Genomic DNA, 27734 nt, shown 5'->3' with positions numbered 1-27734 from the left:
GCTTGGTAACGCAATGTTCTACTACTTGAGCTACAGGAGCACAAATACATTATGTATATTATAATATATATTATAAATACTAAATTTACTTTGACTGATTCTTAATACATGGTTGGGTGTATCACAATTTTTCTTTAGTTATTAAATTTAAAAGTGACATAGAAATAGCGTTATGACGTACAGTATGACGCGTGGAACGAGGTTTTCTTCCAGGCGAATAAGGTGTCATAATAAATAAGTGTCCTGTCATTATACAACTCCCCTTTCACTCAGCGTATGTGAAGTGGAACAGGACCACGTCCCACCAGTCCTTGTTTAAGACTCTCATCAACAGACGACTAGTTTTGGGTGCGGGAAGGGGCACTTTTACACCTTTTTTTTTTTTTTTTAAATAACGTTAAGCATTACAATAGTTCATATGCTTGTCGTCGCCTACTTAGGAACCGAAGTAGATAAATATCACGTGGTTTTTAAAACAGTATGCGACAGCAGCTGGAAACTCTCTATATTCATTCAGTGTGCGCATATCAAAAGAGTAAATCCGATCAGAAGCTTGTGACATATAAACGCGCATACCAACCCGATCACTTTATTTAGCGTTCATGTAAACACTACGTTCGGATTCGTCAATCAGAATTAAATAATTCCGACGGAAGCAAAAAGTGTCCATGTAAACGCACCTATTGATAGTGACCCAACTGTCATATCATAACTATTGACTCTAATATGCTGTATCTGTTATCTTGTTAGGTTGAGATGCCATCAGAACAACTCCCTGGATTGTGCTGGGCTTGCAAGTGGGCCATGGGGAAGCTGAAAAGTGAGATCACCAAGGGCTCAACTAAGGTTGGTAACATGACTCTATCAGTTAATAAGTTCATATGAGGCTAATGGCTTAATGTTAACTCAGCTGGTCACTTTCCTACAGGATGACATTAAAAATATGCTGGGGACGGTCTGCGATGGAATCGGCTTCCTGAAGTACCTGTGTAGGATGTTGGTGAACAAGTACATGGGCACTCTGATCGAAGAACTCTCAACTACTGATGATGCCAAGACCATCTGTGTTCATGTTGGTATTTGTTAAAGGCCTTTGAAAGTTTAAGAATCCTTTCTTTGATATATTGAATAAATGCGTAAGGCTTTTTAGTTTGTTTGTTTCTTAAGGGCTTTTCACACTTCGCTAAAAGAGAGTTCATCCAGAGATGAAAATTACCCCATGATTTACTCACCCTCAAGCCACTCTAGGTGTTTATGACTTGCTTATTTCAGACTAATACAATCAGAGTTATATATAAAAAAATTCCTGGCTTTTCAAAGCTTTATAATGCCAGAAAATTTTGGTCAAGATTTTGAAGCAAAAAAAAAAAAAAAAAAAAGTGTATCCATCCATCCTAAAAAGTGCTCCTCACAGCTTCAGGGGGTTAATAAAGGCCTTCTGATGCAAAGTACAGCATTTGTGTAAGAAAAATATCCATATTTGTGACAGTTAGCAGCTAGAGATTATTGGGTATTTTTATTACACAAATGCATCAGATCGCTTTAGAAGGCCTTTATTAACCCCCTGGAGCCATGTGAAGCTCTTTTTTTTAAAAAATGACTGAAATGGTGACTGAAAATGTGCTAAAATTTGAGTGATAAAGAGACCATTTCTTTCTTACCTTTACAGTCCAAAAACTCCATATAGAGAAAAAAGAAACAGCATAGTTGGCAACATATAATATGAAGATGAGCGACGCAAGAGCCATTATGTAAACAAGTCATAATCTGTTAGTCCACTGTACCTACGAAATGCAAAAAAAAAAAAAAAAAACCTCAGGGTTCAGGAATGTACAGTATGAAACGTCAGCATATGAATAACCACTTTTAATTGTTAGCCCCTGGTACATTATGAGCAATGTGTGATGTGAAGCAAGAAAACCCAGGATCCTGTTGACCTAGAGTTAACGGTTTCAAGTGTGAAAAGCCCTTGAGTGTTTGCTTTAGCTGGGAAAACTGAGCTAACATTAAGTGCACTAGAGCTAATGGTGTGATAACTGCACTTTTGTATACCACAGTTTTTTTATACTGTATACTCTCTTTTTCTCTAAATTACGGCACAATAAATGCATGCAACTCATGTTTTGTGACATGTTTTTGCTCTTCCAATTTTTGGAGATACTTTTACAAACAGAGGATGCCTGAGTTAATATTTATTGGTCCATTTCTTGGTCCATTAGCACCACACCACATATTAATATCCCTTGCCCATTTCAAACTCATAATTTCTTACATTTAGCAAAAATTCAGCAATAAAGAAATTGCACTAAATAGAATAAAATGGGTTTGAGTCAAATAGAAACAAATATACGTGTCCATACAAATAATTACAATAAAAAAATACATAATGACAGCACACATGCTACAGACAAATGTTTTCAAGAATTTGTCCATTAGACTAATGCTACTGCCAGAAAGAGTTTACTGTGAAGCTGCGGTGATGCTCAGCATGCATTTGAAGTTGCGAGAAAACACATGCATGGGTTCTGATCTCCAGCTCTGCTGCAGCGCACCCTGGTCTAGTTTATTCAGACTCTGGGAGCACAAACACAGGTCTCTGATGTGATCAGACAGACTTTCCAAACAAACATCACCCAGAGGTCCTGACACCTGACAGCCTGTCATGAAGAACGAGAGGAACTCACATTACAGGACACAGTAAAAAGTCACATTCATAACAACAGCGATCATTATCAGTTTGTTTAGATGGTTGGTGACACATCCAGCAATTCAAACATTGCACAAATTAGCTTCTCAAACAGCTTTTTCTGTGAGATACTGATGCTGCAAGATTATGATGTGACTACATCCAACGTTATAACAAAAATAAGCTTGAAGTGCCACAAGTGTCAGAAATTTGTCATCACTTCCAGTTAATTTGATATCTAATATCTACTTTATGATATGCCTTTTTGCAGCAAAAACTGAATAACATCATACTCGTAGTAGTAATTTCTCCCATTTTTGATTAGATGCTCAGAAAGCAAGGTCTGAATTGTCAGTAAAACTATTACAGGTAAAGTATCAACTTCCCTTTGAGTTTAAACCTCTTTGCTTAAAGGGATAGTTCACCCAAAATTGAAAATTCTGTCATTACTCACCCTCATGTCGTTCCAAACCCGTTACGACCTTTGTTCATCTTCGGAACACAAATAAAGATATTTTTGATGTATTCCGAGAGCTCTCTGACTCTCACAGACAGCAAGGATCCTTACATGATCAAGGCTCAGAAACGTAGCAAGGAGATCAATAAAATAATCCATGTGACATCAGCGGTTCGACCGTAATGTTATAAAGCTCAGAGAATACTTTTTGTACTTCTGAGTACTTTTTTTCAGAGTTTGGAACGACATGAGGGTGAGTAATTAATGACAATTTTCATTTTTGGGTGAAATATCCCTTAAGTTCATCACCGTTTAGGGATTTGAACCTACAACCTTTCCCTTATCAGCCTACAACCAAACCACCGGCAGGATCCAAAAGGAAATGCATGAGAGCTGACGAGACGCAAGCGATTAAACCTGAATATCACTGGAGGAAAAGAAAATACCTTGAAGACTGAGATGGGTCAAAGGTCGTTGGGCCTCCATGAGGGCATTAAGGAGACTTTGAAGGTCAACTGAAGTCACTGAAGGGTTAGCAGACAAGTCCAAAGACACAAGAGAGGGACAAACAGGAAGTAAAATAACCCAAATATATCTATAATATATATGATAAGCTGCAAACTGAAATAAGCATATAAATGATGCATTAACTTGTTTCAGTACAGTAAGATGAGAGTTGAATGATTCACCTAGCGAGCAAGAGGACATTGTGGTCCGTGAGGCCATTTCCAGCCAGGTTTAAGTGCGTGAGTGGACAGTCACCCTGGAACCCAAACATTTAGTCAATATTATTTACAGGTGCTGGTCATTTAATTAGAATATCATCAAAAAGTTGATTTATTTCACTAATTCCATTCAAAAAGTGAAACTTGTATATTATATTCATTCATTCATTACACACAGACTGATATATTTCAAATGTTTATTTCTTTAAATTTTGATGATTATAACTGACAACTAAGGAAAATCCCAAATTCAATATCTCAGAAAATTAGAATATTACTTAAGACCAATGCAAAGAAAGGATTTTTAGAAATCTTGACCAACTGAAAAGTATGAACATGAAAAGTATGAGCATGTACAGCACTCAATACTTAGTTGGGGCTCATTTTGCCTGAATTACTGCAGCAATGTGCCGTGGCATGGAGTCGATCAGTCTGTGGCACTGCTCAGGTGTTATGAGAGCCCAGGTTGCTCTGATAGTGGCCTTCAGCTCTTCTGCATTCTCGGGTCTGGCATATCGCATCTTCCTCTGCACAATACCCCATAGATTTTATATGGGGTTAAGGTCAGGCAAGTTTGCTGGCCAATTAAGAACAGGGATACCATGGTCCTTAAACCAGGTACTGGTAGCTTTGGCACTGTGTGCACGTGCCAAGTCCTGTTGGAAAATGAAATCTGCATCTCCATAAAGTTGGTCAGCAGCAGGAAGCATGAAGTGCTCTTAAACTTCCTGGTATACGGCTGCTTTGACCTTGGACCTCAGAAAACACAGTGGACCAACACCAGCAGATGACATGGCACCCCAAACCATCACTGACAGTGGAAACTTTACACTGGACCTCAAGCAACGTGGATTGAAATCCAAAACTCACTTTCTCCAGACTCTGGGACCCTGATTTTTAAAGGAAATGCAAAATTTACTTTCATCAGAGAACATAACTTTGGACCACTCAGCAGCAGTCCAGTTTTTTTTTTCTTTAGACGCTTCTGACGCTGTCTGTTGTTCAAGAGTGGCTTGACACAAGGAATGTGACAGCTGAAACCCATGTCTTGCATACGTCTGTGCGTAGCGGTTCTTGAAGCACTGACTCCAGCTGCAGTCCACTCTTTCTGAATCTCCCCCACATTTTTGAATGGGTTTTGTTTCACAATCCTCTCCAGGGTGCGGTTATCCCTATTGCTTGTACACATTTTTCTACCACATCTTTTCCTTCCCTTCACCTCTCTATTAATGTGCTTGGACACAGAATGACCTTTTGTGTCTTGCCCTCCTTGTGCAAGAGGTCAATGGTCGTCTTTTGGACAACTGTCAAGTCAGCAGTCTTCCCCATGATGTGTAGCCTACAGAACTAGACTGAGAGACCATTTAAAGGCCTTTGCAGGTGTTTAGAGTTAATCAGCTAATTAGAGTGTGTCACCAGGTGTCTTCAATATTGAACCTTTTCACAATATTCTAATTTTCTGAGATACTGAATTTGGGATTTTCCTTAGTTATCAGTTATAATCATCAAAATTAAAAGAAATAAACATTTGAAATATATCAGTCCGTGTGTAATGAATGAATATAATATACAAGTTTCAGTTTTGAATGGAATTAGTGAAATAAATCAACTTTTTGATGATATTCTAATTATATGACCAGCACCTGTACATAGCAGTTGAACGATGTAGGTTTAAAACAGAGATTAAATGGCTTCAAGGCTGGAGTTTAATTCCAAAAAACAGCCCACAAGCCCACAATAAACATCTTAAGCACACATTCTTGTTTTTATTATTTGGAAAGGGGAACTGACTGACAGGTAGGCGCAGAGGTTGCATTAAACAAAAAAAGTTCAGTCATGTACTGACATTTTAAAAACACTGATAGATAATTCCTTTTCAAGTTTGGCAAGTCTAAACTGGACTAGAGGGAAGTAAGTGTACTTGTGTCAGGAGTTTAGTGAGGATCTCCATGGCAGGCTGGTCAGATGGACCTCTACAGACTGCAGAGAGCTGAAGGTGCGTGAGACAGTGCATCGGTAACGTCTTCAACACAAGCTCAAAACCAGTGGAGCACAGTGTATTATGGGAGAGGCACACTGACCGCATATTTCCAGTGCCTGTGAGAGCATAAATAACAGACAGTACAGAAACAGCATGATTTCATTCGGTTGTCAAACAGAGGTCACGTCAGATCAGATGCATCAGATGGTGCACTTACTGGCCATGGCGTTGGCTAAGAGCAGACAGTGTTACTGCAGGAAGCATGCAGAGAGGCCACAAGCTTGCAGGGACAGAGTGGAGAGCAGGGGACATGCGGACAGAAGACTCGCTAATGCTTGCGTTCAACCATCACCCAGAGGATTCATGCTTAAAGTCAACTCCTCTAGACACTACAGAGTGAAAAAAAGTGAATATTAAAAATGAGGACAATGGAAGCAATCAAAAACAACAAAAGGGCAATGATATGCAAGTGCTATAATAAGTCTCAGTTAGCTTAACGCAGTACACGTAGCAAGGGCTTTTAAATAATATATTAAATAAAAAGAAATGAGATAGAATAGAAAAAGAATAGAGCAAGCTATTGTTAGAGGACTTTTTTTGCTTTTGTTAATTGTATAATAAATGAAAAGAAAACAAATAGAATACAAAAAGATTAGAAAGCAAGTTAGATTTTTTTTTTAAGAATAGAATTAGAATAGTGAGTGCTAAAGTTAGAGGGTCAAATAAAGATGGAATAGATGTGTTTTAAGCCGATTCTTGAAGATGTCTAAGAAAACATCTAATATAAAAGACCATAAAAGGTCATTCCACCAGGAGGGAACATTTAATTTAAAAGTCCATAAAACTGACTTTGTGCTTCTTTGGGATGGCACAATCAAGCGACGTTCACCTGCAGAACGTAAGCTTCTAAAGGGCATATAAGTCTGAAGTAATGAATTTAGGTAAAGGGGTGCAGAGCCAGTGGTGGTTTTGTAGGCAAACATCAATGCCTTGAATTTTATCCGAGCAGCTATTGGTAGCCAGTGCAAATTGAAAAACAGAGGTGTGACGTGTATTCTTTTCAGCTCATTAAAAATTAATCTTGCTGCCTCGTTCTGGATTAATTGTAAAGGTTTGATAGAACTGGCTGGAAGACCTGCCAAGAGAGCAGGTTATATAAATTGTATAATTTTTTATATAAATTAATATATATAATATATATAATCAATGCATGCTATCAAAGTATATTATGCAGCACTCTTTTCATAAGATGATGATCAACAAGTTCTCAGTAATCTGATTTCATGACGTGTGAATTTCACATCTGTTCTTATAGACTTTCCTCGTGAAAGCACTGAAGTAAAAAAGGGAAGCAGTTCATTTCTTCTCAGAGAGGAGCAAAACTCCTGATCACATACTGACAAGAGAGTCTTAATTACCTGATATTCATTGTTCACACGTCTATATTAGCTGCAGATCTCAGTGACCACACCACTGGGTGACTCATGCATGTTGGGGTGAACGTGCAGTTAACGAGATCAAAACTAAGATATGCTTGTTAAAACTCAGCTATTTATACAGTGGTGTGAAAAAGTGTTGGCCCCCTTCCTGATTTCTTATTTTTTTGCATCTTATTTTTTTTTGTCACACTTTAATGTTTCAGATCATCAAACCAATTTATATATATATATATATATATATATATATATATATATATATATATATATATATATATATATATATATATATATATATATATATATATATATATATATATATATATATATATATACACACATATATATATATACATATATATACACATACACACACATATATATATATATATATATATATATATATATATATACATACATATATATATATATATATATATATATATATATATATATATATATATACATATATATATATACAGTATGAAACACTCATATTGCGATTTGCTATAAATTACATTTATGCAAGTTATAAGTTATTATTAGTGTTTTTAAAGATGGTAAGTTAATCTTAATGTAAAAATAGGGGGAAGAGCTTAAACATGAGCTTTTAACTATCTATTATCGACTGATTTCATTAAATAATAAATAAATTAATTAAGAAAAACTCTGATAAAGGCCAATAACTGATATGAAAACTTCTGTAACATCTGTCCCTAATAGATGATCTTATATTACTGGAAGAATGAAAGTACACTTTCCTGGAAAGCAGCTTGACTCTTAGTTTCAAACGTGTCTGATGCTTTTTTGAGCCCCTCTACACTGATCTGATTGGCTGATAATGTCTAAAATCCTCAATCTGGGCATAGTGGCCGCCATAAAAAAACAACTTCAACTTTCACCCTGTTCACCACACAAGGATACTGTATGGCTTCAGAAGGCTACTATAATATAGCACTATCAGACTACTTTAATAGATTTTTTTTTTCTGTTTGGAGCTTGACACTCTTTTGTTTAGAAGTTTAAAAAAAGCAGCCTGGGCTATGCTGTTAAAGGGATACTCCACCCCAAAATGAAAATTTTGTCAGTAACCGCGTTTCCACTGTCGGGCTTAAAGCGGGCATGCTAGTGCGTGCCAGGGCCAGTCGCGTTTCCACTGTCACTTCCGGGGCTTGATCGTGCCTCGTCGGGGCTTCCTCGGGGCCAATGGCCCGGATTTTTTGACCCGACGAAAACCTTGGGCCAAAGCGGGCCAGCTGGGGCTAGAGGAGTGGTTATGAACAAAGGCGGATTTTCTTCGCGTCTGGAGAGTGTCAGCGTCATTCATTTCAGAAAGATAACAGCTATAACAGCAACATTAAAAACTTTTAAAAATAAGCTGAGCTCAAAACTCACTTTCAGTCAGCAGCGAGTGTTTGAAAAAACGCGATCCAATGTGGATTATAATCACCATAAAAGGCAGAAATATTTATAAGCGATGTAAAAGACAATGCACACTAAACATTAACGTTACCATAGTAAACATGGTAAATGCAACCACTTGAAGAAATCAGACGTCAGCTTCTTATTCTCTATCACAATTGTGTATTTATTTAGTAACATATTTTATTTGTCATAAGTCTCGTCTCGAGAGTTTAGCTCCGCGTAGCATGTCATCAAAATATAATAATGGTTTTTGTTCGGGAGCTTTTATAAAAATAGAGAGCATCGATTCCACTGCACAAACAACACTGAACAATCAAGATGAACAAACACCAGAAGAGGATGAAGCACAACATAAACCAGAGACTCTGAGATCTCATCCTCTGTGTCTTCCTCCTGCCCGTCACCATCTTATCGTAACCCTCCAGATCCTCATCTGCACAAACAGATTATTCACTCGCTTAGACATAAACGAACATCCTGATAACATGCATAAATAAACAGCTTTATTACATCAAAACAAACTGGACCATGCCATTATTTTTCAATATAGAAAACGCTTATTGGGGCGACGCGGAATGAAAAAGTTTTTCGGGAGTCACAGCAGTAGAGGCGGCACAAGTATAATGACATGTTAATAATCCCACCCATTCTAAAGCGGTACTAAACCGCAGTGGAAATGCAAACCGAGCAGGGTACAGTGGAAAAGCTTCATAAAATAACACTGGTACCACTACGGTACTTTATGCATCTTATGCAGTAGACCTCATTAAAAGCTTTAAAGCACTCTAAACTCTGTACGTTGTGTATGTGTGCACATTACCGGAGTCTGAGTATTGAAAGTCACTGTCCTCCAGTGGATCAATGTTCTCCACCTCCTCTTCCTCATCCTCCTCTTCACTGTCCTCCGGGCTCAGTCCAACGCGCTCATACAGTTACATCAGCCGCGCATCAGTGTTCTCACCCCGTGTGGAGCCGCAGCGCCGCTGGGCCTGTAGCCACGCTCTCAAAACACCCCTCAGAAATCACACACACAGCAATTACATCTTCATTTCGCAAATACTTTCTTACCAAAAGTGACATTTTGTCTTTGATTGGAGGTTCAATAACTGAGTTATGTGTCTTCTTCATTATAATAGTTTTAATCCATGAACTTCCCCTTCTGGGGTTTGAACCTATAACACTGGCTTAGCAGTCCAGAGTACTCTGTTCTTAACATTATTTAATAGACTGAGCTAACATGAATTAACAATGAACAAGAGAATTTTTATTAATTGTATCAAAGATTAATAAATACTGTAACAAATGTATTTGTTCTCATTGACAGTTAATGTTAATGTATTAAATAACATTAACTAATGGTAACGTATTTTAAAGTGTTCCCAAAAATATATAAATATATTTAGAAAAAAAGATAATAAAACAATTTTAAAACAATAATATCCTACTATGTATAAAAAAACAATTAACATAGTATTATTAAATTACTAAACCAAAAAAAAAAAAGTAGTATTAAAGGGTTAGTTCACCCAAAAATGAAAATATGCACATTTTACTCACCCTCAAGGCATCCTAGGTCTACATGATAGGGTTGTGCCGATAGACGATAGTATCATGTATCGACGATAGTCCGAGATATCGACGATAGCAAATGTCTTTGTCAATAGTCAAGACGATATTTGGCTCATTCTCGTATTAAATAATAATAATTATTATTATTATTATTTTTATTTGGCGGCCTATCATAATTTGGGTATCAAATTGCCTCGCTATTTCACTTTAGCAACGCATTTTACACACACACGCGTGCAAATGAGGATTAGAGCCTGTAGCCAGTGAAGGAGTCTCCGACCACAAACAGCTGTAGCCTACATCGTCTGCAGGTATAAGGTATTTCATTGCACTTTAACAAGTAATATGAACGGCCTATTTATTTGTGCAATATTTTAAACCAGCCCTCACTAACTGAGTTTAATGCCACAGTTATGTTAGAATGCATCTCATTCGTTTCTGTTGGGGTTGCTTCGGGCTCATCATGGGGCACACGGTCCAGAGTGCTGTATGACTGATGCATCCGTTCAATTTAACTTATATGAACTTGCCTGTTTTAAATACTTTATATTTTAAAGTGTTAGTTTATGTCCAATATTTAGTGTTAAACTGTTGGTCTTAAATGAAATCTACTATTGATTTTCACCGTTGACTGATTTTGCAGAACATTTAGACTGATAACTTCCGTGCCCAATGTGGCAAATTTGTCACAGGATGCGCTGGATAACAGTTGCGTCCGACTATATATGAACTAGCTGTTTTAAATACAGTATTTTTATATTTAACGTTAGTTTATCAGTATGTTTGAAAGTATGTTTTTTAGATTATTGGTGATTCCATAGGCTCTCTCTCGCGCACCTGCTTGGTTTAAAACACCAAATAGTTATGCTATGTCAAGAACAAAGAGTCGTTAGGTTACTGACGTAACCCCGGTTCTCTGATAACATGAGTGAGGTATCTCACTATGGGACCACCTCACGGCGTGGGCGATCACGGAAGCACCTATAACACCACGTCTGCCAACCATGGCAAACCAATCACTGCAGCGATCAGGGAGTCCTGCCTCCCTGTATATAAACCGCAGCTACCTGCCATTTCGGCATTCTCCGCATATCTCTTCTCCGTGCAGGATAGGCAAGGAGGGCAATGTTTGTGAGATACCTCACTCATGTTATCAGAGAACCGGGGTTACGTCAGTAATCTAACGTTCTCTTTCTAACATTCGTTCAGTATCTCACTATGGGATATAGACAACTCCCGTATTGCTGATATGCTGACGAAGCAGACTAAGAAAGGCTGTGTAATTATCTGAATCATAGCTCCCGACGGAGGTGAAAACAGAATAATATGAGGAACTCGTCCTTTAGTAAAATTGCATCATACAACCTGACTACTCACTCCCAGAACTGAATGGGGCAGAGAGGGCTTTGTCACATCCAGTCTATAGAAACCAGCAAATGTGTGCGCAGAAGACCAGCTGGCTGCCACGCAAATTTCCTGAATAGAGATGCTTCTAAACAGCGCCCAGGAAGTAACCATTCCTCTAGTAGAGTGTGCTTGTAGTCCTATTGGGGACTCCAAAAATCGAATTATTGTAACATAATACGATAGCCTCCACCGCCCAATGAGAAAGGCGTTGACGGGAGATAGGTCTTCCTCTGTAAGAGTCAGCTCAAGAGACAAACAGCTGATTGCTCTTACGAAGTGTATGTGTTCTCTGAATGTACATATGCAGAGTACGAACAGGACATAAACTGTGTAACCTCTCCTCCTCTGGGGATGCAAAGGGTGGTGGATGAAAAGCTAGCAGATCCACTGATTGAACTGCACCAGCATGATCAAACACTTTGGGTACAACGCCGGGTTAGTTCTAAAAGTGACTTTTTGAACACCCGGAGCGAACATCATACATGTGGAGTGAACTGATAAAGCATGTATTTCACTCACCCTTTTTGCTGTAGTGAGAGCGAGTAACAGAGCCGTCTTTAGAGCTAGTAGCTTCAAGGCTATCTTATCAATGGGCTCAAAAGTGGCTTTTGAGAGCACGTTCAGAACCATGGACAGGTCCCAGGGCGGGACCAGCGGCTTTCGACACTGGGTGTAACCGACGTGCACCTCTCATAAATCAACAGACGAGAGGGTGCTGGCCAATAGTACCCGAGTTAATACCCACATGACATGCCGAGATAGCGGACAGATAAACCTTAACCGTAGAAAAGGCTCTGCCCTTATCTAGAAGGTCCTGTAAAAAAACCAGCACATCCAAAACTGAACACAGGAAAGGAACTATGTTCCTATCTGCGCACCAACCCTCAAACACTCTCCATTTGAGATTATATAAAGAGCAGGTTGAGGAAGCTCTCGCGTTCTGAATTGTCTCAGTCACTTTCGGAGGTAACCCAGCAGCATTCAGATTTAGCCTCTCACGGGCCAGGCCCAGAGAGCTAGTTTCTGAGGGGAGGGGTGAAATATTTCCCCCCGTGCTTGTGAGAGGAGATCCCTGCGCGCTGGTAATGGCCATGGCTGGTCGTAGAGCAGTTGCGCAATCTCCGCAACTCAAAGTCTCCCCGGCCAGTATGGTGCTATCAGAATCATTACATGCTTTCGTTCCCAAACCCTTCGTAGTGTCGGCTCGAGCAGGCTCAACGGAGGGAAAGTGTAAAGTAACACATCTGGCCACTCGTGGGCAAGAGCATCCACACCCAACGGTGCATCGTTGCCCACCAGAGAGAAGAACAGGGGACATTGCACGTCTTCGCGCAATGCAAAGAGATCTACGGCGGCCTCTGCCACACCATGAGAATAACTTGGGGGTGGAGTCTCCACTCCCCGCACAGAGGATTCCCTCTGGACAGTAAATCCGCTACCCTGTTCATTATTCCTGGAACATGCGTTGCGCGTACTGACAGGAGGTTCCTGCTGCGCCACATAATCAGTTCTTCCGCTAACAAGTGAAGCTTGTGAGAACGCACTCCTCCCTGTCGGTTTATGTAGGCTATCACCGTTGTATTGTCTGTCGTGACCAATACATGATGATTCTTGAGAAAATGTACAAAATGTTTCAGAGCTAGTAACACTCTCATTAGTTCTAGAAAATGTATGTGCTTCTCTCTCAGTGCCAGAGACCAAACTCCCCTCACTGATCTGCCCTCAAATACTGCTCCCCAGCCCATGAGAGATGCATCTGTTGTCACCACTTTTCTCAATAGTACAGGACCCAGAGGAAATCCTGTCCTGAGAAAAGACGGGGCTCTCCAATGACAGAGAGCACTCGTGCATTCTGGTGAGACGCGCACTCTGCGACTGAGACGGCTTGTGGGGCGAATGCCCTGTGACGCTGTCCAGTTCTGAAAATCCCTCATTCTCAGCAGTCCCAGGGGAACCACTGACACTGTTGAGGCCATCAGACCCAGTAGTCGAAGACACATTGCGAAAGAGACTAAACTCCCTCGTTGAAAGAGGGAGAGGCAGGTGAGAAATGTTTTGATGCGCTCTTCTGATAGGAACACTCGAAACCTCACTGAATTCAACCTGAGACCCAAGTAGACTGTTTCCTGTGAAGGAATTAGACAACTCTTTGTTTGGTTTATCTTGAAACCTAATCTCTCCAGATGCGTCACTAGTGTGTGTGTATCGCTCTCTGCTTGATGCGGAGATGGCACGCAGATGAGCAGATCATCCAGATATGATGAAACTCTGACTCCTCCGTTCCTTAACGGTGTCAGAGCCGCTTCCACACATTTGGTAAATACCCTTGGTGCCAAAGCCATGCCAAAGGGGATCCTCATATACTCATATGCTGTGCCCTGATAACCGAACCTCAGATATTTCCTGTGAGCAGGAAAAATATCTACAAACTTGATTCCAAAAAAGTTGGGACACTGTACAAACTGTGAATAAAAACAGAATGCAATGATGTGAGAGTTTCAAATTTCAATATTTTATTCAGAATACAACATAGATGACATATCAAACATTTAAACTAAGAAAATGTATAATTTTAAGGGAGAAATAAATTGATTTTAAATTTCATGGCATCAACACATCTCAAAAAAGTTGGGACAAGGCCATCACTGTGTTGCATCCCCTCTTCTTTTTATAACAGTCTGCAAACGTCTGGGGACTGAGGAGACAAGTTGCTCAAGTTTAGGAAAAGGAATGTTGTCCCATTCTTGTCTAATACAGGCTACTGGTTGCTCAACTGTCTTAGGTCTTCTTTGTCGCATCTTCCTCTTTATGATGCGCCAAATGTTTTCTATGGGTGAAAGAGCTGGACTGCAGGCTGGCCATTACAGTACCCAGATCCCTCTTCTACGCAGCCATGATGTTGTAATTGATGCAGTATGTGGTCTGGCATTGTCATGTTGGAAAATGCAAGGTCTTCCCTGAAAGAGATAACGTCTGGATGGGAGCATATGTTGTTCTAGAACTTGGATATACCTTTCAGCATTGATGGTGCCTTTCCAGATGTGTAAGCTGCCAATGCCACACGCACTCATACAACTCCATACCATCAGAGATGCAGGCTTCTGAACTGAGAGCTGATAACAACTTGGGTTGTCCTTGTCCTCTTTAGTCCGGATGACATGGCGTCCCAGTTTTCCAAAAAGAGCTTCAAATTTTGATTTGTCTGACCACAGAACAGTTTTTCATTTTGCCACAGTCCATTTTAAATGAGCCTTGGCCCAGAGAAAACGCCTGCGCTTCTGGATCATGTTTAGATATGGCTTTTTTTTGACCTATAGAGTTTTAACTGTCAATGGCGAATGGCACGGTGGATTGTGTTCACCGACAATGTTTTCTGGAAGTTTTCCTGAGCCCATGTAGTGATTTCCATTACAGTAGCATTTCTGTATGTGATGCAGTGCCATCTAAGGGCCCGAAGATCACAGGCATCCAGTATGGCTTTCCGGCCTTGACCCTTACCCACAGAGATTGTTCCAGATTCTCTGAATCTTTGGAAGATATTATGCACTGTAGATGATGATAACTTCAAACTCTTTGCAATTTTTCTCTGAGAAACTCCTTTCTGATATTGCTCCACTATTTTTTGTGGTAGAGCATTGCGTTACGAAGCGCAAGGTTGGGGGTTTGATTCCCCGGGAACACATGATAGGTAAAAATTTATAGCCTGAATGCACTGTAAGTCGCTTTGGATAAAAGCGTCTGCTAAATGCATAAATTTAATTTAATTTAATTAAATTATTTGCCTCAGCATTGGGGGAATTGGTGATCCTCTGCCCAGCTTGACTTCTGAGAGACACTGCCACTCTGAGAGGCTCTTTTTATACCCAATCATGTTGCCAATTGACCTAATAAGTTACAAATTGGTCCTCCAGCTGTTCCTTATATGTATATAAAATTTTTCTAGCCTCTTATTGCTACCTGTCCCAACTATTTTGGAATGTGTAGCTCTCATGAAATCCAAAATGAGCCAATATTTGGCATGACATTTTAAAATCTCACTTTCTCAAAATCTCACTTTCTTTAAAGTCTCACTTTCAACATTTGATATGTTATCTATATTCTATTGTGAATAAAATATAAGTTTATGAGATTTGTAAATTATTCCATTCCTTTTTTACTCACAATTTGTACAGTGTCCCATCTTTTTTGGAATCAGGTTTGTATGTGAAAATATCCGTCCTGGAGGTCCACTAAGGTGAACCAATCCCCTTGACGAATACTTTTACACAAAGTTCTGAGCGAAAGCATTTTGAATTTGTATTTTCTGAGGTGTTGATGAGGACCCGTAAATCTAAAATGGGACGGAGACCTCCCCCTCTTTTGGGAATCACAAAATAACGGGAGTAGAAGCCCGTCTGGCTTTCCTCCATTGGAATCATTCTTATCACTCCTTTTTTCATTAAAGATGATATTTCTTCCTCTAAAACCTGAGCTGCTTCCCCTTGGGCCACTGAAATTACCACTCCATTGAACACAGGAGGTTTTACAGTGAATTGAAGTCTGTATCCTCTGTCTATCGTGGGTAAAACGCAGGGATGAACTGCGCATGCGCATCAGTTCTCCGCTTGAGCAGCGAGTGAGCCCTTCCCGGCTTCACTCACTAGCGGTGCGGTGCTAGTGGTGAAGGGGGGGAATAAGGCTCCATTGAAGGAGTTATATTCGTTATTTTTTGTGATTGTTTTACTTTTTTGTGGTATCTTTTTATCTTTATCCCTCTCTGTGCCCTCAGCCCTTGGCTTGGATGTGACAGAGAAAACTTTATTTGTGATGGGATGCTTACGAACTTTTGTCTTTCCTCCCTCAGAACAAACCTTGTAAGTGGAGGGAGAGACAATTCTTTGGGGGGGCGCCAGGGGAATCTGGGCCATTTTCCCACGAACACTGGACTTTGAACCTCCCAGATGAACACTTTCCACACTTAAATTCCTTCTCTGTTTCCCCGCAGGAGGGAGAAAGGAATCGTTTTGAAGGGATGGGACAGAGAAACCCTGAGTGCTTTCTCCAAACCCTTCTTGTTGCCCAACTGATGTCTCAGGTCGACCGCCTCTTTTTGTTCCCCTGAAGGGGGGCTGACCGGTGTTTCGCTGTTGTGGCTGCGAATGATTGTTTCAGTTTCACAAAACCAGGCTTTGACTAAGGGCCCGCGCTTCCTGGCTGTTGTGGTGGAGCAGGACAGAAAGGTTGATAATCCGAATGGCCTCCTCTACCTGAAGGCCTGAAATTTGGATGGCTTGGGTGATAAGAATGAGCTGCCGGCTTTCTGGGGAGACAGACCTCGAATGCTTCTCCCTCTTTTTTCCGCTTCTCCCTGTTTTTTCTGCAGGTGAAAAACACGCCAAACATGGCCTTTGGATCGATAGGGGCATCCAAAAACTCCACTTTTTCTTTGTCAGAGAGGCCTGAGAAACCCAGCCATAGCGATCTCTCTCCCACAACCGCCCATACTCCACAACAAGCCCATACTCCGACCGCAGCTTTGAACTGCTCTGCGGGAGGTGTGCAGGTTTAAATCTGCAATGACGCATATCTCCTCCCAGAGTGCTGGGTTGGGAGAACCGGAGTCCAGCTCAAAGCACGTACAGCCATTGCAGAAGATTTATAAATCTTTTGAAAAACGGAGGCGGCGAAGCACTCCGTTTTCCCTGGCATCAATGCCCCGGTTGAGGAGAGTGCTGCCCTGCGGCTCGGATTCAAATGATTCACCACAGATGATTCTACAGGGGGAGGATCTGCCATCCCAAATCCTCCATTCCCTGGACATCAAGCCTCGAGAAGCCCTTAACAGGTACTCGGTGGGAAAAAGCCTTATCCCAAAACCTCTTCATTTCAGCCACGCAAGCCGTGGGGCTGGAGGCCTGTGGACAATCCATCGGTTCCTCTATGGGTTGAGCAGAGAGGCATGGGTCTGACTTCCCAGCTACTGCAACGCGAAGCCTTCGCTCTCGGTTTTGACCGAGAATGTCGCACAGTGACATAGATATTGCTAATTGGTTACCATGAAAACACAAGGAAAGATAACCTGTTGTCCTTATATATATATATAAATATATATATATATATATATATATATATATATATATATATATATATATATATGACAGTATAATGATATGTTTAATTCCAAATTCACTTCACAAAATCAGTCGAGTCTTTGAAATAAAGTATTATTGTAATCTTACATGGTTTCAATAAACAGAATGAGGCAGAAATCATGCCAGTTTATATTATTCAATAGTGATAAAGGCTATATCGATAAGGATTGCATTTTAAACTTTATTCTTATAGAAATACGCGAGATGGCTTGAAGAACAGAGATAAAAGCATATATTGTCGCAGTCGTTGTTTATTTTCATCATGTTTCATCAGTTAAACGTCTATCTGTATGTTATTCAGCTACTAGGCTACATCTACAGCGAAAGCTTAATGTCCTGGAACTTCATCAGTGAGTCTCACTTGTGGAGTTTCTGCGCGAGGGCGCCCTCCAGCGACGAGTATGAATGAAAACTTAATTAATTGAATACTCATTATTGCTCACAAAACCCTAATTTGAGTAAAAATAGCTAAAATAATTACGAACTTTGAGGTAAACTGTTCCTTACGTTCTTCTCCAGGGTAAAGAAGTGTGCATTTTTTTTTTTATTGCAGCTATATTTATTATTATATTTATTCTTAAATACTCAGTTTTGTATATTATACTGAAATAGTGTTATTACAAAAGTAATATTCCTTATTTTCTTTAATGTTTTTATTTAGAAATAATAACCATAATCATTATTAGTTTTATTGATATATAAAAAACATTGTTTTTTGGCCAAATTGTGCAGCCAAACAAATAAAACAAACCTTTTTATTTATTAATTAATTAATTAATTAATTTATATTTTGAATTAATACCTTTTGACCTTTTTTAAAAAAATAAATAAAGAAAGAAAGTGTTTGTCTGAAAACCACAAGGTTTGGATTTTGTATGCCCAGTACAGAACATTAATGTAAAAACATTCAGTGTCTGCAGCACCAGCGCTATATGCAGCAAAAAAAAAAAAAAAAAAAAAAAAAGCAAAATAACAGCTAATAAAATTGGTGTCTTAGCTCCATCCTGCCACCAGAGGTCATTCAAAGACCAACAAACACATTAGGCTACTACGTTTACGAAATTATAGTGTTTACAAAACTGATAAAAAATATGTTTTCTATGTGCTTGTGTACAAATAATTGTTTCTTTTCTATTTTGTTTTCTCAAAAAAGTACATCCATCTCCTTGTTTCAGTTTCGTGTCTAATCTCTCTCCTATATATTGCTGGCTCATTAATATTCAACATACTATTAACATACTGGGAAGAAATGCAAATTTAAAAAGTACTAGTACATATTAAGTTCAGGATATCTCTGGTCTAAAAAGTTACTAGTAGTAACTAAAAAATAAGTAGTTCTAGTTCTATTTTTTCTAAACAAGAAGAGTATAATTAAATACTAATCACTATTGGAATAAGTACTAGTATCTAATGATTGAGTACTAGTATCTAATGACTAAGTACTAGTAACTTTACAAAATACACTAGTACCTAAAATAAGCACTAGTAGCTAAAGATTAAGCACTAGTACCTAATAAGTAAGCACTAGTACTTAATGGAAAATATACTAGTATCTAAAAAATAAGTACTAGTACCATGAAAAAAGATACTAGTATGGCTTATAGATGTTACAACGGCTTTCCATAGACGCCAAAAGTTTCCCACTGAAAGCAATGTAGGTCCTAGTTTGTCGATATAGTGACCTGAGGGGCACCTTTGGCGTATTCATAGTGACGCTAGAGGTGCTTGACCATGCTTCATTTTTTGAAGCCTTGGGAGTGAGAATGGGTTGTTTATGACTGCAGGGGCCAAATAACCATGCTAACTAGCTCAACCTTGAACCTTGACCTGTACGATCCTGAACATTAAACAAACTTATAAATTGCTATCTGGGCACTGAACTGGAAATGGTTAAATGTTGAAAAGGTTTTTTGCCCAGATACCAGTTAAGGATGACTAAGTACCAAATATCAAACAATGCAACCACACCCGAGTAGTAGGAGAAAAACTAAGCAAAGTATGACTAATTACCTATAAGGCACCAAGTAATGAGGCCATGAGGCCATCTAACATGAATGTGGCAGAGGTGGAAAGTAACTACCCTTACGAAAAGGATGTTTATTTTTAACACTTTCACACCTATACTGTCATGTGTTTTTGTCTCATCTTTGCTTGTCTTTATCAGCATTTTAATCCATCTTATAGATGTTAGGAAACTAAGGTTCACTTAAATTGGGAACTAAACGTCTTTTCCAACTTAGGAACAATATTCAGTCACAAAGAACTGTTTATTACACAGAATCTGTGCCAATTTCATGGACCATAATTATTTCAGCATCACTTGGCCCTTGAGTGTAGTTTGGGCTCCTCCTCAATGCATCCTATAAATGTTGTCCTGCACACATGCAGTATATTATTCTTTATTAGTAACATGCAATTATATAGGATGTGTTAAATTTTACCTATGCATTCTTGCATTCTTTCTTATCATGTCAAAAGGTTAAGTAAAAATATGAATATGCAGTATAGCGCATACATTTATTAACATGCTCCTATTTATAGTTATTCTACACAGCTGACAGTTTTACCTGTTGTTGTTTGTTCAAGTTGCGCACAAATAAAACAATGCTTTTCTGCACTTTTATTTCGCATGTCTCTGCTGTCTCATGCCGCCACAACTGGAGCTGCTTGCAGCAGGTGTGCTTTTTCATTGCTGTTATTCAACAGAGATGAGGACTGATTTAAAGTCTTTTTTCACTAAAACTTTGATGCGTATCATCTCAGTGTTTTATGTCAACATGACAAAAAATGTGATGGCAAAACAATCAGAAAAAAAGTAATTACATGCACATTTTTAAATCATAACATGTAAATTTATATAGTCACCAGTATCAAGCTCAGCAAAAACCATTTTAGTCGCAGTCTGGAGCCCTGATAAACTTGAGATTAAGTAATTATTTTTTGAGATAAAACTTGTTACACTTTGAGAAAAAAAGTTAAAATATGATGTTGAGAATAAAGTCATTAAATTATGAGAAAAAATGTTGTTAAATTTAGAGGGGATAAAAAGTTGAGATAAAATGTTGAGAATAAAGTCATTAAATTACAAGTAGTGGGGGGGGGGATTGATTTAAATCGTAAATCAGATATTTTGTGAAAAAAATCTGGGATTTTTTTTTTTTAGGCCATATTGCCCAGCCCTAGAGCTGAGTATTTTCAGCATAACAGTGAAAGCTAACACCGTGTTTCCTGATGATATCTCCCAAGGGTAACATGTAAAACGTGAAGAGTAATGGCCCTAGTACTGAGCCTTGAGGTACCATACTGCAATTGTGATCGATATGATACCTCTTCATTCACTGCTACGAATTGATGGCGGTCATATAAGTACAATTTAAACCATGCTAATGCACTTCCATTAATGCCAACAAAGTTTTCTAGTCTATGCAAAAGAATGTCGTGGTGAATAGTGTCGAACGCAGCACTACAATCCACTAGCACTAATAGAGAGATACAACCAGGATCAGATGATAAGAGCAGGTCATTTGTAACTCTAAGGAAAGCAGTCTCAGTACTATGATATGGTCTAAATCCTGAGGGGAAATCCTCACAAATTCCATTTTTCTCTAAGAAGGAATATAATTGTGAGGATATTACCTTTTCTAGTATCTTGGACAGAAAAGGGAGATTCGAGATGGCTCTATAATTAACTAGTTCTTTGGAGTCAAGTTGTGGTTTTTTGATGAGAGGCTTAATAACAGACAGTTTGAAGGTTTTGGGGACGTATCCTAATGACAATGACGAATTAATTATAGTCAGAAGAGGATCTATGACTTCTGGAAGCACCTCTTTTAGGAGCTTAGATGGAATAGGGTCTAACATACATGTTGTTGGTTTAGATGATTTAACAAGTTTATACAATTCTTCCTCTCCTATAGTAGAGAATGAGTGGAACTGTTCCTCAGGGGATCTATAATGCAGTGTCTGATACGAAACTGTAGCTGACATCTGCATGGTTACAATTTTATCTCTAATAGTATCGATATTAGAAGTAAAGTAGTTCATAAAATCATTACTGCTGTGATGTTGGGAAATGTCAATACTTGTTGATGCTTTATTTTTCGTTAATTTAGCCACTGTATTAAAAAATACCTGGGGTTATGTTTGTTTCCTTCTAAAAGAGACGAAAAGTAATCAGATCTAGCAGTTTTGAATGCTTTCTGTAGGATAGGTTACTTTCCCGCAAAGCAATACGAAATACCTCTAGTTTTGTTTTCTTCCAGCTGTGCTCCATTTTCAGTCTTCTGACATCTTCACCCATTAGCTGCTTTTCTACTGGCCAGTGCGAGCCGTGCGGAGCTGATAGCCTTGGACCTTGAGCACAGAGGCCGAAATCATGCCGCGTCATGCCAGTATCCTCGCGGCACTCCTGTAAAAACCACCCTAAACATGCCTTCACTGGACTACGTCACACAATACAAAGTTCCACCAGCGAGAGGGAGATGAGTGAAATAAATCGCTAAACAAATATATCAGATGTCATTTAGTCTTTATTTCCAAACTTGGACACCACACTGACTGACCACGAGCAGGGCATTTTTCATTCATTAATGTCTTGCGGTCTTGCTGTTGTTGTTGTTTTTTTTTTTTCTTTTCTTTGAACAATTCAATTTTGGCCTAAAAGTGTGTTGTAACGCAAGCGTTACTGAACATGTACCAAGTAAAATATTACTGAAAATTGATTAGTAATGCCTTTCACAGCAAAAAGTAATCTGTTACTGTAATGCATTACTTTTGTAATGCGTTACTCCCAACACTGCTTGTCATACAGCATTTTTGCAAGTGTCAGACACATTTGTAAACTGTAACAGTATGTTTGTGTTTTTGGTGGCCAGATAACTGAAGATAACCTATATAAGAAACGAGAGAAGTCATCAGCTGTTAGAGAAGCACTAAGACTAGAACGCGTGCACACTGAAGAAATGTTTGCGGCCAGCTTCCCAGATATTAAAAAGCATCAAAACCACCCCATTTTTGGAAAGGTTTGAGCCTTAGGATTGATCTCATAAGTTATTGCAGACTAATGTGACATGAAATTAATACTTTCATTCAGCAAGTATGTATTAAATTGATCAAAAGTGACAGTAAAGAAATTTCTAATGTTACAAAAGATTCCTTTTTCAAATAAATGTTGCTCTTTTGAACTTCCTGTTCATCAAAGAATCCTAGGAATGACAGTTTCCACAAATATATTAAGCAGCACAACTGTTTTCAATATTGATGATAATCAGCAATGTTTCTTGAGCAGCAAATCAGCATAATAAAATGATTTCTGAAGGATCATGTGACACTGAAGACTGGAGTAATTATGGTGGAAATTCAGCTTTGATCACAAAAATAAATTAAATTGTAAAATATATGCTGTTGAGTACAGACCCTCTCGGGAGGAACTGGAATCCATCACACTTCATATTGGACTTGTGTGAGGCAGAAATCAGTGCTTTAGAGGAGGGGTTTAAGGGTATGTTTAAAAGTGTTGCAATATTTTTTTTAAACTAGACTAGAGGATACTGTATAACAAATGTAATAGCAGCACTGCTAGACTGCATTTATTCAAAAGCACAGAGTCTGATTTCGAATCACCAATTTTCCCTTAAATTTTGAATTTTTTCATCATTGTCCGACCTGAAATTACCCCTTTTAGGTGACGTAAGTAAAATATTTGACTTCCTCCAAGTGACATGAGCCATGGGAGCCAGAGTGATTAATATTATTTCATAATATATTAATTTCAAATATTTTAAATACTTTTTCAGTTCCTGATTTTATAAATGTTGAAGGCCATCACATCTGTATGCAAAATTACTGATTTATGTTAACCCCTTCTTGTAGTCTTTCACCCTGTTGTATTGAGTCATGAGCTGAATGAACAGATCATTTCTCCAAAATGTCAGAACCATCAAGTGAGCATCATTTTTTTCCTTTATAGGTTTTAAAGTGCTCCTCTCTGATGTTCACTATGAGAAGGCATGGATGGAGTGGACAAGAAAAAAGGACAATGGTGTGGCATCTTAGGAAGAGAGTTTGAGAACAAGACTGTTATCCTTCAACAACATCCAGATTGGCAGTCTAATGAGAAACTGAGATGGTTCATCAGCACATCGCTTGTTCATGCAGAGGTGAGCGTGTTATTTTGTTGTCGGTTCTGTTATTAATCAGTAATGATGAAAGTGTAAAAACTAGTATGACGCAAGTTATGCTCTTCTATTTCCTGAACTAGAAGTGGGTGAATGTGTTTGGAAATGAGAACCTGAATGTGTTTTTAAAAATAAAGGTGTTGAAAGGATGTTCTGAAGCATTCATACCTCAAGAGACATCGAAACTGCAGCCTAGTAGCCATTATGAGAGACTTCCTGCCAAGATCATATCAAAAGTAAGAACTGGACTGTTGTGGAAAGTCATTTGGCAACAGTCATATTTTACCCCTAGCCTAAATAAAGAAATAAAATAATACATTTTGCTGAATGAAAGTGAAGCCTTTTAGTTTTTTTGGATAGTGACAGCTTTTTTAGTGTAATTACCCCCCCACCCCCCATATATATATGTACACACACACACACACACACTCACACACATCTATATAAACGTACATATGTATGTTTTGTTTTGTGAAAAAAAATATTGTTATGTATAAGCATCTAAGTACCATCTGAAATTTTCTTCTTTAATGAGCATTTTTATCAGGCTCCTATATTTATGTGTAGTTATTTCACTTTAATTGCATAGAAAAGGACCTATACATTGCTATTAGAGTAAACTTACTGAACCTAAACATAGGAGCCTGATAAAAATACTCATTTTAGAAGAAAAGAGGGTTTTGCATCTGAATTCTTCATACAGAGAGAGAGAGGGAGAGAGAGAGAGAGAGAGGGGTAATTTAATAGATTAGTATATGTAATAAAATATAACATTATTATACGTAGTATAATATTAGTATAATGTAAAGATACTATATTAGGTATAAAAGCAATATTTGCAATATATTAGCAATAATGTGACCTAGATATGTTTTTGTGAGATTCATTTGATGTTAGAAAACTGAACATGAACTGAACTAACAAAAAAAAAAAATGTCCATATACAGATACAGTATGTTGAATTGAATGTCAAACGCTTAAATGGCTCACATAAATATAGCAAATGTGCCTTGTTATGTAAGAGACAGACCAAGAACTATGGCTCTACAAATCATGAAAAGGCACCAAGAATCGCTGCTTTACAGTGCGAGTGACATAACATCTGCTGGAGAGAACATCTTCAGTGTTCAGAATCAAACTTCCCAGGAAAAACATCAGGTGAACTTTGGAAAAGACGATGAGATGCCTTCATGTACATGCATGGCCTGGCAGAGACATCTTCTCCCATGCCAGCATTTCTGTGCTGTTTTTACCTTAGTTCCTGGCTGGAGTTGGGAGAATCTGAGCGCTGCATACATGAACAACCCTCTCTTTATGTTTGACAAGGTTTGCCTTGGACAATCTGGTATAGTTCCTGCTGATATTCAAGACAAAGAGGTTTGAAGAAGAGTAAGGAGAATGATACTAGTCCAGAGAGAGAGAGAGCTGCACCTCCAGTCCAGAAAGATGTCTGTCTCCTGCTGCTCCCTCAGAGACCATCCTAACCACTCCTAAAACAGAAGAAAGAGAGAAGTGTGGTACCTTGTTAAAGGAGATATAAGAACTGACATTTTCACATTTTCACAACAACTTTTGAACAGCTGTGTATTTGCATTTTTTCAGTACAGATATGTCCATAAATAAGAGTTGTATGTACGGAAATAATAATGCATTGTTTGTAGTTATTTTACATGTACATTGTATTTATGACCTGTGCAGATAAAATCCTAATTGGTAACACTATAACATTTAGTCTTCACAAGCATCAACCGCAAGAGAGTGTTTTTATTCAGAATATTACTCACAGTTCCCCAGGATCATTTTGTTAAACATGATCAAGACATCTGTGGTTTGTGGTTGGAAAGGAACGCTCACTTGTGGTTGATGCAGACATCTTTAAAAAGAGCTCCACATGCTTCTGAGGATCACATCTGAACCTCGATTCTAAAAGCTTCATCTTCACACTGGTTAGAGATCATCTGCGAAGATGCTCCGCAACATCTTTCTTGTCAGCTTGCTCGTATATGCAGGTAAAATAATCACTAATTCAGTTCTAAAATGACTTCTACTTTGTGTTAGGGATAATTATTTGTCTTATGATTGTAATATATTCGTCTTAAACTTGAATCGTTTGTTTTAATGAATTATCGTCCATTTATTTGTAGTCTGTGCAGCTCATTGGGAGATCCGTGAGGTGGACTCTGCTGAGGACCAAGATGAAGAGATCTCTGTGAGCATCTCCTGATTACAACAGTTTGTTAAATAAGTGTATACTTTAAAATAATGACCGATGCACATATCTGTTTAATAAGACAGGAAAACAACTTTTCACTCATTTGCATGCGATTAATAGGTGATTGATGACTAATTAAGCAGCATAGTTTATTGCATTGTCTCTTTGAGTGCAGAGAGATTTGGAGATTGACTTCTGTTGTATTTTTATATTTCATATGGCAATGTTTTTCAGGCTGACGGCATGCCAAAACAGCAGATATTTGTAATATGCAAAATATGCAAAAGCATCATGAAGGCAGTGAAAAAGAAACTCCCTCCTAATGCAAAACCGGTGGGTGTCATGTTTAATGTTAAATTACTGAACTGACCATGCATCTCACAACTTTGACTAAATCCATCATTTCCCTCAGGAAGAAATTAAAAAAAAGCTGGACAACTTCTGTGATAACTTAATTCTGGGGAGTGGTCGGTGCAAGAAACTTGTTCAGAATTATCTGCACAAAATAATTGATGAGCTGATGACGGAGGACGGGCCAAACACCATCTGTACTAAAATTCATGCCTGCAAGTAGGTACACAGAAATACCCATGCCAAAAGTTTCCAATCATGTCTTTTTTTCCCACAGTAATATGGTGATATGGTTAAATGAAGAAATTTTAAATAACTTTTTTTGTTTTGTTCCAGACCAAAACAACCCATAAAGGAGTTCATTTTTGTTCATGATCATCAAGCTCATAATAATTTCTGAATGAAAATAAATGATTGCATTGAAAGCATTGTATGTATTACAGTGAAAACTAATTAAAGCATGAATAAAACTATTATCTGTTTTCTTTTCTTTTTGTTTAATAATTATTAAGCTAAATCAAGTGTTTAAAATATAAAATAATTCAAATAAAATGGAATAAAATGGTATTCAAATATACAGAGACAATAATAATCATCGTTTTACCAGATCCATTTCACATAATTTTCCTACTAGCATTACTATGTTTCCACCAATGACTACAGATGTTTTAGATAAGAGCACTGCTATGAAATTAATCAAATTAAAAAGAAAAGTATGTTTACATCATAAGTCAACTATGTTGCTTGCAGAATATATATTAGCTGTGAAAGGGATTTGTACGTAGTTGCAGTTAAATGAAGTGCTCTTGTGGCTAACCAAAAGAGTTCTGTCATATCTAGGACAGATCACACCATTTAAAGTGGCATGCTTGATTTGATGATGTCTGTGACGAGTGGGGCGGGGCCGAGAGCCGTGGGAACGGAGCGAGGCCGGTGGAGTGATTGGGAAATGAGCGACACCTGCTCCACTCACCGGTCTCGAGTCCCACGGAGGAGATCGGAAGGATATAAAAGAGGAGCTACGACAGTGAAGGACGAGAGAAGACCAGGCCTGGGCTTTATTTTGGGTTTGGTTTTTGTTTGTGCGCGGCAGTCGACCGTGAGGGGCTGTCTTATCATTATTTTGTTATTAAAGTTTTATTTGAGTGTTCGCCGGGTCCCGCCGCCTCCTTTTTTTG

At 38.5% G+C, this 27734-nt stretch overlaps 1 protein-coding gene across 1 annotated transcript; it reads right to left on the bottom strand.

Annotated features, from left to right (window-relative positions):
• Window positions 1-2079: 2079 nt before the first annotated feature.
• On the bottom strand, window positions 2080-6232 carry LOC109086261 (tonsoku-like protein). The gene is made up of 5 exons (XM_042743047.1): window positions 6067-6232; window positions 5790-5965; window positions 3833-3906; window positions 3590-3667; window positions 2080-2657 (listed from the first exon to the last, which is right to left on the bottom strand). The coding sequence occupies exons 1-4, from the start codon at window positions 6071-6073 to the stop codon at window positions 3655-3657; spliced, it is 270 nt and encodes an 89-aa protein (XP_042598981.1). The 5' UTR covers window positions 6074-6232; the 3' UTR covers window positions 2080-2657; window positions 3590-3654.
• Window positions 6233-27734: the final 21502 nt, after the last annotated feature.

The sequence above is a fragment of the Cyprinus carpio genome, chromosome B17 (genome assembly GCF_018340385.1).
Source record: "Cyprinus carpio isolate SPL01 chromosome B17, ASM1834038v1, whole genome shotgun sequence".
Lineage (NCBI taxonomy): Eukaryota > Metazoa > Chordata > Actinopteri > Cypriniformes > Cyprinidae > Cyprinus > Cyprinus carpio.
The sequence above is the reverse complement of the archived record's forward strand: the minus strand, read 5'-3'. Positions and strand labels throughout refer to the sequence as shown.

What these genes read in the sequence shown, in the direction of transcription:
- LOC109086261 (XM_042743047.1), bottom strand. An exon ending in TCACTAAACTCCTGACACAA is followed by an intron (nt 3,907 to 5,789) that starts GTACACTTACTT and finishes TTTGGGTTCCAG; the next exon opens with GGTGACTGTCCACTCACGCA.